Raw genomic sequence first — 16,679 nt, 5'->3', positions numbered from 1 at the left:
CACATATACCTTTCCCCTTTTAAGTTACCTTGAAACTCATCTTTCTATTTGCCAATCCGTTTGATTTGCAATGCCAACCATTTCTTTAGCTCTGCTTTTATTCATTTCTCATCTCACCTTTCTCACCGCCCAGCCTGACCTGAGATATGCCTACTGTTTCAATAGAGGCAACTATACAAATACAAGCACGTACCAAAGCAGCTTTAATATCCTAGTTTCAGAGATCACTTCCAACACACAAATTGACTATGGCTTCTACAATTTCTCCCATGGCCAAGATCCTGACAGAGTTAGCTTAATCGGGTTATGTAGAGGAGATGTTAAACCAAACGAATGTCGCAGTTGCCTCAACAATGCCTCAATTCTCGTCCCAAAGTCGTGTCCGAATCAGAAGGAGGCCATGGGAGGCTATGACGAATGCTTCCTGCGATACTCAAACCGTTCAATATTTGGGGTCATGGAAACAGACGCTTCATATTACTTGTGGAATCTGGATAACGCAACAGAGGCGGACATGTATAACCAAGTGGTCAATGACTTGTTGGGAGCACTTAGAGACCAAGCTGCGAGTGGAGATTCACTTCACAAGTATGCAGCAGGAACTAACACGGGTAATTTTCAAACAGTATGGGGGGCAGTTCAATGCACTCCTGATTTGTCTCAGCAAGATTGCTTCGACTGCTTGACGAAGGCGATCTCAGAATTTCTAAATTGTTGTACCACAAAGAGAGGTGCTAGGGTCATCAAACCAAGCTGTAATGTAAGGTATGAGAACTTCAGATTCTATGAACCCATGGCCAAGGATTCACCACCACCACCATCTCCTTCACTTCCTCCTCCTACGTCCGCCTCGAAAGGTACCCATCAACTTGGCTTATCAATTATTAAAGCGTGTATCCTTAGAAATGTCCTTCTCAGTCCTCAAAGCTGGTATAATGAAACTTTGTTTATAATTGAGCATCGAGAGGCAATTGAGGGTCCGTCTCATCACAGTGATGAGCGATTTGAATGATTCAAATTTAAAATATTATTATATTATTTTATTTTCTATTTATTAAAATAAAAATTATAAAATAATTTTAATAAATTTTTTTATTTTAATTCTGGCTTAGATTTAATTTGAAAGTTTAATTTAATATTAAAATTTTTATAATTGCTATATATTAATTATCTAAATGTACTCTGAATAGTCCAAATAATCTAGATATAGTCCAAGTAGATTTTGAACTGTGCAAATATATTTGAATAGTTAATATGTAGCAATTATAAAAAATTTTATATTAAGTTAAACCCTCCAAATTAAATCTAAACCATATTAAAAATAAAAAAATTATTAAAATTATTTTATAATTTTTATTTTAATAAATATAACATAAAATAATACTTTAAATTTCGATGGTCCAGATTTATTTTAAAATTATTAAAATAAAATTTAAAAATAATACTTTAAATTAAAATTTAAATGATTCAAAGCTCATCACACTGATGAGCTGCTTATCAGTATGATGAGTACTAAAGCAGTTCTGGCAATTGCTCCCACTAGGAGAACAAAAATTTCATTTGATTTCTAGTTAAAACTACACTTGCTCCCCTTTAAAATGACAATTTTTTCCATAAAAAAATTAATTATCTCCTACTCTCTTTAAAATTGTCAAGTATACTATTTAAAAGTATTATTTGCTCTAACATTTTTTTATAAAAATAAATTTATGATTCAAATAAAACTAATATATTTATAAACTTTCCATATAAGTTATTTATATCTTACTTTAATTTATATTTAGAATTACATTTTCTTGAGAATCAATATTTATATTTATTTTAAATATGGATTAATGATCTTTTTTCCCTTCAAACTTTATACAAAGGGTTAATAGATATCCTGAACTTAAATAGGAGTCAATTATGTCCCCCAACATTATTAAAGATGATTTCTATAGTTGCACTGTTGTTTTTTCACTATCTTTTTAATGTTAATAGACCTCATATTATTTTTTTAATATTTTTATTATAGAATACTTGAATCAATATACTCATCAACCCTTTGAGTAAAAGTTGAGGAGTAAAAATGATTTCTAACCTTTTAAATATTGCCGACTCTGATAAATTTTTCTGGATCTGTCAGTCTCTGTTGTGAATGTAAGTAGGCTTCTTATCTAATTGATTTTAATAGTTCAAAGTTTGAATGATCGCTTCAATTTTTACCCTTGTTTTGTTCCAACGACAGAGAAGAGATGAGTTGAGGTGAAACTTCAGCTGCAGTTTCACCTAAAAAAAAAATAACATTTTCCGGCAAAGAAAAAAGATACTACTTATGGCAAAATTATCTTCATCATATCTGGCTTTTTCAGGGGATAATAAAACATCAAGAACTATCATTGCCACTGTTGTGCCGATTGCTGCAATCATCATACTGCTCATCTCTATCTTCATTTATTTTAGGATGAGGAAACCCAGAGAGACCAATCAAAGTAAGTCAGATTGATGATCTCTTCAGCAGTTCTTGTGATATATATGCTGTTTCAAAAGAAAAATATTTTGACAACTTTCTTGTTTGAATTATTATTCGCAGCTGATGATGAAATTAAACCAACGGACTCGTTACAACTAGACTTCGAAACCATCAGAAATGCAACAGATAATTTTTCTGGTGCAAATAAACTTGGACAAGGTGGATTTGGACCAGTCTACAAGGTAGAATAATAACAATGTCAGCATGAAATTGATCAATTTCACCCCTTTGTAGAAAATCATGTACACTAAGATATGTAACTCCAACTTAATTTGTTAATTACAGGGCAAGCTCTATAACGGGGAAGAAGTTGCTGTCAAAAGGTTATCCAAGAATTCTGGGCAAGGAGATATAGAATTTAAAAATGAAGTAATGCTGGTGGCCAAGCTTCAGCATCGCAATTTAGTAAGACTACTTGGTTTCTGTTTGGAAAGAAGAGAGAGGCTGCTCGTCTATGAGTTTCTTCCCAATAAAAGTCTTGACTATTTATTATTTGGTAAGTAATACCTACTGCAGATTAGTTAATTTGTGTTCTGTGTCTCTCACTTGAGTTAAATTTTATTAGCTTTGTGGGCATAAAGTGTGAAGTATATATTTTTATACCTTGTCTTGAAATTCAATTTCAACAATAAAAAGATGGCAGTAAAGATAAAACTTGCAGTAATCACTTGTTCATGCATGGTAGCATGTTGATTTTAATTTCACAGCAACAGTTTCACCATATGAATCTCTAACATTGACTATGAGATTTTAGATCCAACTCAACGTGTTCAAATGAATTGGGAGATACGTTACAAGATCATAGTTGGCATTGCTCGTGGTCTTCTATATCTTCATGAGGATTCTCGATTACGAATTATTCATCGTGATCTCAAAGCAAGTAATATTCTTTTAGATGAAGAGTTGAATCCCAAGATATCAGATTTTGGCATGGCAAGATTATTTGTTGTAGATCAAACACAAAGTAATACTAGTAGAATTGTTGGAACCTAGTAAGTATCGCAAGTTTCATTGTCCTGTTAAAGAAGCAAATTAAACTTCAAGATCATAACACATATAGCAACATTTACTTAAACTTCTTCATATTTGGCATGCAGTGGATATATGGCTCCAGAGTATTTAATACGTGGACAGTTCTCGATGAAATCAGATGTTTTTAGTTTCGGCGTCATAGTCTTAGAAATTATAAGTGGGAAAAAAAACAGTGCCACCTTTCATGGAGAGAATTCACATGATGATTTGATAGGCTTTGTAAGTCTCTTCTTTTTTGCAATATATATATATATATGAAATTAAATTGCATTATTGTGAAATAATAATGAATAATAATGTTGAGGATATTATTGCAGGCATGGAAAAATTGGAGGGAAGGGGCAACCTCAAATATAATAGATCTTGTACTGAGCAGTGGTTCAAGAAATGAAATAATGAGATGCATCCACATTGGGTTACTATGTGTTCAAGAAAATGTAGCTGATAGGCCAACAATGGCTTCAGTTTCACTTATGTTGAGCAGCCACTCCCTGTCTTTGCCATTACCCTCACAACCTCCATTTTTAATGAATAGCAGAAGCTTATCAGAGATGAACTCGAGGGAATATAGTTCATTTGGGACTACAAGATCAAGTGAAAGAAGAAGCAACTATGTTGAAGCCTCAAAAAATGAAGTCTCAATTACTGAACTTTATCCTCGTTAATATATTTGATGTTGCAGGTGACATTCAATGCATTAATTCTAATTTGTAGATTACCTATCTTCTAAAGAAAATTTGAAAGCCTACTATTCCTATGGAAATAAATGGGCTCTCTAGATTTTGATGTAGAATTTTTTTTTTTTTTTTACATAAACTAGTGAAGTATTTAAACTCTCAATTCATATATAATTTCAAAGGTTTAATTGTGCCGATAGGTTTCTATATATAATTATAGTATGATAGATGCCAAGTTTCTATTAGCATTTCTACAATTTCCAAGATACTAGTCAATCCGTCTTGGCCAATATCCAAGGAAAAAATGCACAAAACATAAAATAAAATAATGCATGAGAAATATACATGTGTCATTCAAATATCTTTATTTTATTTTTTCCTAGTAATATTACACACACACATTCATTTTTTTTATAAAGTGCATACATGTATTTTTAAGAATATAAATATAACGATACTAGGCCCATTTGAGTTGGATCAAGAGAGAAAGCCCATGAAATGTTACCAAACAAGAGTCTTGGAGTTACAGGTGAAGAATTTCGAGAAGTCGTCCTATCTAAATGCTTTGTCTCCTCCTCTTAGTCTGAGATATTTTTTCATGAAAGTCTTTGACTTCTTGGGTCACTCCGCAAATCCTTGGTTTCCTCCTACTTGGAATATTGACTGAGCTCCTCTTATCTATTTTTCCTTATAACTTTTACTTTATTTTCTCTAATTTTATTTATAATTTACTTCACTAAAATTATAAAAAATTTTAAACTTTATTAACTCTTTATTAAAATTTAACAAGTTTCCATCTCTACTTTTTAATAAAGACAAACAATTAATAAAAATATAAAATTAGTGAACTATCTTGTAATTAAAATCCAAATTAATCATTTCTCTCTATTTTATAAATAAGAAGATAGAAGTATCTTCCACTCCTACAATTTATTCGGGTGCTGATGATAGTGTAGTTTGGCATGGTAATCTTTCTGGTAGACACAAGATCGAAGATCTCAGCTGCAACTACAACATTCTAACTTCCATTGGAAGGATTTTTGGAATCTGAAACTTCATAGAAAGATGTACCTCTTATCTTATTCACATGGAAGATGCTTAATGATGCTATTCCTTCATGTGACATTCTCTAGGATAATTATTATTGCTTCATGTTGATGTGTGTCGTACGGATCACGTGGAAGTTCCTATTTTCCACACTAACTTTACCAATTTGATCTTTCCTTTGACCCAAAATAGATTGAAAACATGCCATGAACACTCTTCATCTTAACCATAAAAATTAGATTTAAATAATTTATAGAAGATGAGTTCTCAGTACTCATTTATATAATGAGAACTGAAATTGGTTTCATGATCTTATGAAGTTTGCAATCAATAAAATGTATGTGCTGTATGTTTAAATATATATCTTACTTCTGTGTTGAACTTGGTTTGTGATTAATGAAATGTGTTTTTGCTGAGGCCAGCCAGAAAGATTACCATGCTAAATATTAATACAAAATGCATGTACTTTATATGTCCATCTGTGTTTTTGTGATTAGTTTAATAATATTTCTCGTTAATTATGTCGATCGCTGTTCCATGGGAAACACTCCTATATTGCCGTACGCAAAAGATCTTGGCTTTAACCTTGAGTTGCTCGAGGCAGGAAGTACAGAGTATTTCGTGATATACAATAAGATTAATTAAGGAAGCCAAATCTAATCAAATTGGATGAAACTTTGATACAAAAATAAATCTAATGTATGCCTAATTTTCAAAAGTTTAATATGATAAAAAAAAAGAAAAGAAGAAACCAAGTATTGGCAAAAAAGAAAGGGGAAAGGATAAAAAAGAAAAAAAATTAAAAAAAATCATTGCAGACTTGAGATCTTTAGGATTCAAAATAAGTATATGGCCAGATAAAGAGGAATTTTAGAATATATGAAAAAAGTCCTACATTGATAATATAAAGATTGAACTGAAGATATATAAATTAAAACAACTCATGTCAAATTGGTTTAAACTATTTTAATAAAAATAAACCTAATATATGTATATCTAATTCTCATCACGTGACATGCTTTTCGATATATTTTGGGTCAAAGAAAAGAACTATACGTAGTGGATGACAAAGACGAAAAGTAAAAAATTCCAGTCGCATTTAGTTCGTCCCATAACTTAAGCCTAGGAGTGTTTACTATCCTGCCTCAACAAATAATCAAGATTGAAATTTTGTCTTAGGTCTCGTTTCCTCTTGAAAGTCATTTCCATTCTGTTACAACAGAATAGGGTAGGGACAACATCGTTTGTCTTCTATCATTTTAGTCCCTTTAATTCCACCATCATAATGCTGAAATTGACCCAGGTCATGCCTCAAACTTACAAACAATGCATTTATTTGAATAAAACAAATAGAAACGTCTAGCCCAAAAAAAAAAAAACAGAACAAAAAAAATCCATCCAATAAATACCCTATATACCTTCCTCCATTTACTTTGAAGCTCGTCTCCACCAACTAGTCTGATCTGCTCTGCCAATAATGCCAACCATTTCCCTAGTTCTGCTTTCGTTCCTTTATCATCTGGTCTTCATCACCGCTCAGCCTCCTAACTTCAGGTATTTTAGATGTTTCGACATCAAGGGCAACTATACAAATACAAGCACGTACAAAACCAACCTTAATATCCTTCTCTCGGATCTCGCTTCCAACGCTCAAATTGACTATGGCTTCTACAATCTCTCTCACGGCAAAAACCCAGATAGAGTTAGAACAATTGGGTTATGCAGAGGAGATGTTAAGCCAATTGAATGGCAGAGTTGCCTCAAGAATGCCTCGATTCGTCTCCCACAGGTTTGTCCAAATCAGAAGGAGGCCATAGGAGGCTATGACGACTGCATGCTACGATACTCCAACCAATCAATATATGGGATCATGGAATTTGACTTTTGGGTGCCTCTGTGGAACGTGAATAACGCAATAGATCAAGATAAGTTCAATCAAGTGGTTAATGAGTTGTTGGACCAACTGAGAATGAAAGCTGCGGATGGAGATTCACTTCTTAAGTACGCGACAATGAATGAATCAGGCCCGAGCTTCCAAACGGTGCACGGGGCAGTTCAGTTGGCACAGAAACTGAATGAAAAAATTGCACTCTTGCTTATTTTTCAAATTGGCTGCTTAATACACTGGATCCATGGCCTATTTATACTAGAGTCTTGGCCAAACAAAAATAAAAACGAAACCACAAAATTAAAACGGGGGTTTCATAGGTTACAAATGAGTTTTGAATGCTTTTAAATGGAGAACGTTTTAGCAACTTCATCAGCTTCCGTTTTTTGCCGTTTTCATCAACTTTCATTTTTGTCGTTTTCTATTTCATCCTCCCCAAGGTCGATGGAACTCGCCCTCGAGTCAAATCCGGCATCATGATCAATGTAAGGAGATAGATCAGTAATATTGAAGGTGGCAAATACACTATAAGAACCAGGTAATTCAACCTTGTAAGCATTGTTGTTGATCTTTTGCATTATCTTGAATGGACAATCAGCTCTTGGGGACAACTTGGTGTTTGGCTGTTTAGGAAATCGTTCCTTTCTTAAATGTATCCAAACCAATTCTCCTACCTTAAAAGTCTGCTGTCTTCGATGCTTGTCACGTTGAGCCTTGTATCTCAAATTCTGCTTTTGGATTCGCTCGCGAACTTGCTCATGCAACTTCTTAATTTCCTTAGCCCTTTGGTCAGTATCAGAGTTATATTGCTGCTTATCAAGTGAAGGGGTCAAGTCTAGTGGACTAAGGGGACGAGTGCCATAAACAACTTCAAACAAACACTTCTCAGTTGTTTGGTTGATAGAGTTATTATAAGCAAACTCAACTTGAGCAAGAATAAGATCCCATTGCTTCAAATTCTTCCCTACGAAATTGCAAAGAAGATTACCAAGAATCTTCAGTTTGACCGTCTGTCTGGGGATGACTAGTGCTGCTAAACTGGAGCTTAGTTCCCATCTTCTTCCATAGCGTCTGCCAAAAGTGGCTAAGAAACTTCAAATCATGGTCAGAAGTGATAGTTTTAGGAATGCCATGAAGACGTACAATCTCCTTAAAGTACAAGTCTGCTACTTGAACAGCATCGTTGGTCTTCTGGCATGGAATGAAATAGGCCATTTTTGAGAAATGATCCACAACTATCATGACAGAATCTTTTTGCCTCTGAGTCCGTGGTAAACCCAGAACAAAATCCATAGTTATATCTTCTCAAGGTGCTTTTGGAATTGGCAGAGGCATGTATAGTCCAGTATTCTGACCCTTAGATTTAGCCAAGTGACAAATTTTGCATCTCTGTATATGCCTGTTGACATCCCATTCAAGTCGAGGCCAGTAAAAGTTCTCCTTCACTAGGTCAACTGTTTTATCTCATCTAAAATGTCCAGCTAATCCATTGTCATGTGCTTCCCAAATTATGGCTTCTCTCAAGGAACCCTGTGGAATACAGAGGCTTTTACCTCGAAATAAAAACCCGTCGTGTCTGTAGAACTAGTGGAAAGGTTGATTTACAGTTGCTTCCCACACTCCTCGATAATTAGGATCATCCTGATACAACTCTTTGACAAGGTCAAATCCAACAACCTTGGTTTTGCAGTGTTGTAAGTAGCACATGGCGACGACTAAGGGCATCAGTTACAGAGTTTAGAGTTCCAGCCTTATGTTTGATAAGGAATAGATAAGACTGTAAAAGTTCACTCCAACAAGCATGTCTGTGGTTGATCTTCTATTGGAATTCAAATACTTGAGAGCCTCATTATCCGAAAAAAGTATGAACTCTTTATTCAGGAGATAATGACTCCAATGTTGGAGAGCTTCAATAATGGCATAGAATTCCTTGTCATAGGTAGAATATCTAAACTTGGCATCATTGAGCTTCCCACTAAAAAAGGTAATGAGATGGCCCTCCTGGCTTAAGACAGCACCAATGCCGGTATTAGAAGCATCACAGCTAACTTCAAACACTTGGCTAAAGTTAGGAAGAGCGAGGACTGGAGCTTCAGTCAACTTCTTCTTAAGCTCCTCAAAGCTTTTCTGAGCTTGCTTTGTCCACTGAAACTTCTTTCCTTTGGTGCAATTTGTAAGTGGTGCAGTAATTAAGCTAAAATTACGAATGAACCTCCTATAGAAAGAAGCTAATTTGTGGAAGCTTCAAACCTCCTAGATAAATTTTGGAATTGACTAGCTGTCAATAGCTGCAACTTTGCTTGGATCAACGCGAACACCCTTTGCGGTAATGATGTAACCCAAGAACACAACTTCACTGGTGAGGAAGGTGCACTTCTTGAGATTTGCATAAAGCTTCTGTTCACGCAAGGCTTGTAAAACTTGCCGCAAGTGATCTAAATGCTCCTCTTGATTCTTACTAAAAGTAAGAATATCGTCAAAGTACACAACAATAAATTTACCAATGAAGGGTCTCAATACCTGATTCATCAGCGCATAAATGTGCTAGAGGCATTTGTTAACCCAAAAGGCATCACATTCCACTCATATAAGCCATCTCTGGTCTTGAAAGCGATCTTCCACTCATCTCCTGGCCGAATTCTGATTTGATGGTACCCACTACGAAGGTCAATTTTGAAGAAAGTAGTGGCACCATGCAACTGGTCTAGCATATCATCAAGCCAAGGTATCAAAAATCGATACTTAATAATGATCTTGTTGACGGCTCGACAGTCATGCATGTTCTCCAACTTCCATCCTTCTTAACTAGAAGAACAGGTACAGCACAAGGGCTGATACTTTCTCGAACCAACCCTTTCTTCAACAACTCTTCAACTTGTCATTGGACTTCGGCATGTTCCTGGGAACTCATCCTATAAGCAGGCTTGTTAGGAATGACTACTCCTGGAACGAAGTCAATGGCGTGCTGTATGTCTCGTATGGGAGGCAACCTAGGTGGTATCTTATTAGATATTACATCTGGAAATTTTGATAATAGCGGCATGACTCCAGGTGGATTGGCCGTCTTGTTGTTCACCTCAAGCACCAGAATAAAGCTCATCATTTGGGCTTCAGATTTCAACACCTTGAATTCCTCCTTAGTCATCAAAGACACTAACGACTTTGAGACACTAGATTCCCTTGAAGATTGGCTAATCTTACTGGGTGGTAGAGGTGCTAGTGTGAACTTCACACCATATTTCGTAAAAGAATAGGTGTTCGCTCGCCCGTTGTGCATAGCATGTTGGTCATATTGCCATGGCCTCCTTAAGAAAAGGTGGCATGCATCCATGGGAACAACATCACATAAAACTTCATCACAATATCGATTCCCAATAGAAAAGGTCACAAGGCATTGTTTAGAAATTTTTACCTCATTCCCTTTGTTAAGCCAGTGAAGCTTGTAAGGTTGTGGATGATCTTGTGTTGGCAACTTCAACTTCTCCACCATGTAGTCAGATAGTATATTTTCACAACTTCCACTGTCAATGATGACATAACAATCTTTTCCTTGGGCCATACAACGAGTGTGAAAAATGTTGCGTCGTAACCAAAGTTCTTCTTTGACTACTGTTGTATGTAGACTTCGTCTAAGCATAATGCTTCTCCTTGATCAGCAGGTGTGACCTTCTCATCATATACGGGATCAGTGCCATAGAACTTAGCGTCCTCCTCATCTTCTTCAAGTGCTTTATACCTTGATCCTTCCCTAATGGTGACAACCTGTCGAGTAGGACAGTCTGCAGCAATGTGGCCAAATCCTTGGCATTTAAAGCATTTGACTGCTTTAGAACTAGATTCCTTGGCAACATTAGATGGTGGTTTGTGCATAGCAGTAGGTTATGGCTTGCTTGAGGAGTTGGTCTACTGAAATTCTGCCTTACGACCTTCTAGATAACCCCTAGAGGACGAAGGCTGAAAAGTGGACCTCTTGGGCATCTGCTTCTCAACACGCAGGGCTAGACGGATGACATCATCCAAGGTCTAATATTGTTGAAGTTGGACTGGACAACTGATATCTGTGTTTAAGCCTGCAATGTACCAGGCTATTGTTTGCTCCTCCTTCTTCTGAATATCACACTTCATCATGAGTTGTTCAAACTCTCTAGTATATTCTTTTACAGATAAAGATCTCTATCGAAGATTTTGCAACTGGATAAAATTATCCTGGTGGTAATGATCTGGCAGAAATTTCCTGTGAGCTGGCGTTTCATTTTCTCTCAGGTCTCAATCTTATGCTTTTCCTCACGTTCCCACTTTCGTCTGAGGTTTTCCCACCAAATAGAAGCATGTTTCTTGAGTTTGAAGGCGATAATTTTGACTTTCTGCGCATCTGGAATCTCCTTATATTCAAATACTCATTCAACAGTTTGCAGCCAATCTACAAACTCGTCTGGCTGGAGTCTTCCCTCGAATTAAGGAATGTCTACCTTAATGTCATTAAGGTGGAATTGTTGTTGTTGTGGACGACGGCGGTTGTTAGTGGATGATGAACTGCTGCTTCCCAAATCTCCCTCTAAGTTTTCTCTGTTGTTGTTTAACAGAGTTCGTTGCAATTCCACAATGGCTTCCAACTCTCATATCCTACGTCTTATCTCTTCCATCTCAACCTCGTGCACATGTCTACGTCTTGGAGGCATTTTGGATAGGTGTCAAGACTAGGGATATAGAAAAGATTAGGGTACGGATGGAAATGTTGAAAAGATATAGGGATAGAATGGGATTTTTGGAAAGGCTAGGGAAAAATGGGAATTTTGAAAAATGAGGGGGTCAGACTGCAATTTATGGAAAATATAGGGGTCAAAATGGAATTCAGGTAAAATAAAAGGGGCAAAAGTGTAATTTTAGGAAAGATTAGGGGTAAAAATGGAATTTAGGAAAATATTGGGGTCAATATGGAATTACTGAAAGATTTGGGGCGAAAATGTAATTTATAAAAATTTTAGCTGATTGGGTTTAGTGACGTGGCGAGGATGACACGTGGCAGATAACTATTGAGCTGACTTGTCGTTAACCGGTCAGATCGATGACGTGGCAAATGACATCGTAGTCTTTAACCTTTGACTGGCGTGTGGATCGGCGGCGAGGCGTATGTACTTTCGACGACGGCGCGTGGGTTGGTTTCCAGTGACGGGGAACCTCCTGTTCCACGTTTTTTGATTTCCTGAGCACGATGGTGATGTTAGTTTTTTAAGAAAATGCCTGGTTTGCAAAACGCGAAGACGTCAGGGACTCCTCCACTGAATCTCTCTTCTCTCTAGCGTACTTTCTCAACTGTAACCTACTCTCTCGCTCTCTGGACCTTACTCTGATACCAAAATGGCACAGAAACCGAATGAAAAAAATTGCACTCTTGCTTATTTTTCAACTTGGCTGCTTAATACATTAGATCCATGGCCTATTTATACTAGAGTCATGGCCAAATGAAAACAAAAAAAAATTGCAGAATTAAAACGGGGGTTTCACAGGTTACAAATGAGTTTTGAATGCTTTTAAATGGAGAACATTTCAGCAACTTCATCAACTTCGTTTCCTGCCGTTTTCATCACTTTCATTTCTGCCATTTTCTATTTCATCAGTGCAATCCTGATTTGTCTCAGCAAGATTGCTCCGACTGCTTAGTGGAGGCTATCTCACACATTCCAGATTGTTGTTCGACCAAGAGAGGCGGTAGGGTTATCATGCCCAGCTGCAATATTAGGTATGACAATTACCGTTTCTTTGTTCCCCGGGCTCAGGATTCACCATCATCACCATCACCATCTCCTCGTTATTCTCCTCCACCATTGATTTCTAAAGGTATTGATCTATTGAATTTGGATTTTGTGAATGAACTAAATTTACTTACTCAAGGAGTATCGCAATTATAATTATTTAATTTTATCAATATCTAAAAATTATTAAGATATATTTCTGGTCCCTCTAAAAGTTCAAAAGAATCCTCACGATCAAAAAGCTCCTCATAAATGTTGTCATTGCAACAAAATTTGAGGTTGATATCTTTGGATAATTCTTAACATGTCATGTGAAACACTTATTGAATGAGTAGAGTTAGGCTATTTACTAGATTCAAATCGATTCAATCCTCAAAGTCAAGAAAAAAAGTTGTGTCAAATAATTGTTGCATATAATCCATGAAGAGCTATTGGCAAACTTTTACTTTCATGGGCTTTAAACTTGTATTTTGGGGCAAAAAAAAGTTTTATTTTTTGGTCTTAATTTGAGTTTTGGCTTTTGAATGTAATGACATGATTTGTGATGTTTTACAACGAATTTCATCTAGTTACGAATCCAAGAAAGGGCATGTGCCGGGGCCATTGCCTCCAAACCCTCCTTTATAAACAGGAAAAAATTTATTTGTAAAACATGTTGAAGTCAATGCCCCCAGTTTTAAATAAACTTTTAGTTTTGGCCTCCCCACATGATCATTTCTGGATTCATCCCTGATTTCATCCGTCTTCTTCACATAACCTATTATCCTATATTTATTTCCATATTATTTGACAAATATGTATTAATTTTGGTTAAGTTATTCACATGTAAATGAACTACTTGAGTTCATGTAGGAAGTTTGATAAAGAATAAAGTTAAACTTAATGACTAATATATAATAATGGATAATAACTTATGAACTTAAATCTTGAAATTTTAAATTAAGATGTAGTATCCATTTACTACTATTACCATTTCAATGCAGGAAAAGAATATTTCAAGGACATCAATTAATTTGAGGAAATGGTTTGGATTAAGATATAATTTTACCTCTAAATTTTTTCTTGAAAAGCAATTTTATCTTTGAGCTATGTTTTTAAGGAGCAAAAAATCTCTTCTATAGATTGCCTAGTGCTCTTCAAAAGAATAATTAAGGGGTGAAATTGCTCCACTTATTAATACAAGAATAAAATTACTCTTCAAGAAAAAGTTCAAAGATAAAAAAGATCTTTACCCAAAAGGTTTTGTTTTAGGAAAAGGGTTTTGAAGATCCAAGACTACTGTGGCTAGGTGTGCAACTGAATGTAGCACGCGTAGTCAAAGTTTTTTTTTTTTTTTGGCCTGATGTAGTCAAAGTTTGATTGCCTCAGTTAATCCGGTGTCTAAGTCGGATTGCGTTAGCTCTCTACCCAAAATATTTTAAATTTCCAGACTTTAATTTGTGCCTTTTTATGAGGACCATCCAATATTTTTTTCCCTCACTCTCTTGATTTCTTCGAGCAATAAATTTCATGTGCAGTTTCCATCAGGGGAAAAAAAAAAAGTACCTGCAGGCTACTATATATATTTGGCAGAAAATTCCTAAGTTTCAGAAGTTTTATTTAATTTGCGGTGGTTTTCCTCTATTCTGTCAAGGAACTAGAAGGATTTTTCCATATATATAGACGAATTATGAAACGCTAAACTTATCATATATTTTATATTTTATATTTTATTTTTGATATGGATATCTAAATCAGAAAGAATGTTTGGCTTTCGCAAGGAAGAGTAGCAAATCAAGATCTTTCATTGTCATAGTTGTGCCGCTGATTATTGTTGTAGCCATCTTGCTACTCATCCCTGTCTTCATTTGTTTCCGAAACAGGAAACCCAAATTAAGAAACAAGTCAAAGTAAGTCAAATTAAATATTTCCTCAGCAATTCTTGCAAATATATAATACCATTTCAAAAGACAGAAAATATTTTAATGACTTGATTTAATTATTCCTTCGCGTTGTTAATGAAGCTGATCAACTTGATGATGAAATTAAACCTACTGAGTCAATGCAATTAGAGTATGACACCATCAGACTTGCAACTGATGATTTTTCAGATGTAAACAAACTTGGGCAAGGTAGATTTGGACCAGTCTACAAGGTAGAATAACAACAATGCGAGGATGAGATTTCATCACTTTGTAGAAAATCATGCATACTGAGATATGTAGCTTCCAACTTATTTGATAACTACAGGGCAAGCTCTACAATGGAGAAGAAGTTGCGGTCAAAACGTTATCAATGAATTCTGGGCAGGGAGATATGGAATTCAAGAATGAAGTAATGTTGGTGGCCGAGCTTCAGCATCGCAATTTAGTGAGACTACTTGGTTTCTGTTTGCAAAGAAGAGAAAGACTACTCGTCTATGAGTTTCTTTCCAATAAAAGTCTTGACTATTTGTTATTTGGCAAGTCATACCTGCTTTAGCTTAGTTAATTTGTGTTCTACATCTCTCTCGCTTGAATTAAAATTCTATTAGCTTTTAAAGTGTGAAGTATATATATTCATACTTTGTCTTGAAATTAAATTTTTTCAATAAAAACACAGAAGACAGTAAAGATCAAACCTGCAGTACTCACTTATTCATACACGGCAGTGTGTTAATTTTTATTTCATTGCAACATCTTCACAATATGAATCTCTAACATTGTTTGTGACTATGAGATTTTAGATCCAACTCAGCATGCCCAATTGGATTGGAAGATTCATTACAAGATCATAGTGGGCATTGCTCGTGGTCTTTTATATCTTCATGGGAATTCTCAATTAGGAATTATTCATCAAAATCTTAAAACAAGTAATATTCTTTTAAATGAAGAGTTAAATCTTAAGATATCAAATTTTAATATGACAAGATTATTTGTCATAGACCAAATGCAAAGTAATACTAGTAAAATTGTTGGAACCAGTAAGTATCACAAGTCTCAACTTGTCAAACATGAATTAAAGAAACACACTTCAAGATCATTAAGATAGAACACTTACTCAAGCTTATTCATAATTGGCATGTAATGAATATATAGCTCCAAAGTATTTAATGCATGGACAATTCGCCATGAAATCTAATGTCTTTAGTTTTGGTGTCCTAGTCTTAGAAATTATAAGTGGGAAGAAAAATAGTGCCACCTTTCATGGAAAGAATTCAAGTGATGATCTGATAAGCTTTGTAAGTATCTACTTTTTGCAATGTATAAACATGAAATTGCATTATTGCGAAATAATATTGAATACTCATGTTGATGATATATATTCTTGTATTGTAGGCATGAAAAAGTTGGAGGGAAGGGGCAGCTTCAAATATAATAGATCCTGTATGGAGCAATGGTTCAAGAAATGAGATAATGAGGTGCATCCACATTTTGTTACTATATGTTCAAGAAAATGTAGCTAATAGGCCAACAATGGCTTCAGTTTCACTTATGCTGAGCAGCCACTTCCTTTCTTTGCCATTAACATCACAACCTCCATTTTTAACGAATAGCAGAAGCTTATCAAAGATGAACTTGAGGGAATATAGTTCATCTGGGGCTACAAGATCAAGTGAAAGAAGCAGTAACTCTGTTAAAGCCTCAAAAAATGAAGTCTCAATTACTACGCTTTATCCTCGCTAAATCTGGCCTTGTAGGTGACATTCAATGTATCAATTCCAATTTGCAAATTACCCTTCCAAATAAACATGATAGCTTGCTTTTACCAAAAAGGAAAATGAAAGCTTGCTATTTACTTGGAAATAAACA

The 16,679-nt window shown here is 35.3% G+C and overlaps 1 protein-coding gene and 1 pseudogene across 3 annotated transcripts in view; both read left to right on the top strand.

The window, feature by feature from the left end:
* The window catches only part of LOC129293332 (cysteine-rich receptor-like protein kinase 44), a 49,410-nt gene continuing 32,731 nt past the window's right edge, over positions 1-16,679 (top strand). For 2 of the 3 annotated variants that reach the window (XR_008589134.1, XM_054931248.1), the window contains exons 1-2: positions 1-857; positions 2,352-2,471. Coding sequence is in view for 2 of the 3 variants with exons in the window: in XM_054931248.1 (XP_054787223.1) it covers positions 71-857; positions 2,352-2,471 (907 nt within the window). In the remaining variant the exon portion in view is untranslated. Of the gene's footprint in view, positions 858-2,351; positions 2,472-2,554; positions 2,695-2,797; positions 3,009-3,266; positions 3,505-3,609; positions 3,764-3,861; positions 4,406-16,679 lie in introns of those variants that run through there. The other variant, XM_054931250.1, reaches the window with a different exon arrangement.
* On the top strand, positions 6,746-16,553 carry LOC129293047 (cysteine-rich receptor-like protein kinase 15; annotated as a pseudogene).

This window comes from Prosopis cineraria, unplaced genomic scaffold (genome assembly GCF_029017545.1).
Source record: "Prosopis cineraria cultivar Desert tree isolate PC_DT_omini unplaced genomic scaffold, ASM2901754v1 PC14, whole genome shotgun sequence".
Classification (NCBI taxonomy): domain Eukaryota; kingdom Viridiplantae; phylum Streptophyta; class Magnoliopsida; order Fabales; family Fabaceae; genus Prosopis; species Prosopis cineraria.
This window is presented reverse-complemented; position numbering and strand designations above follow the sequence as displayed.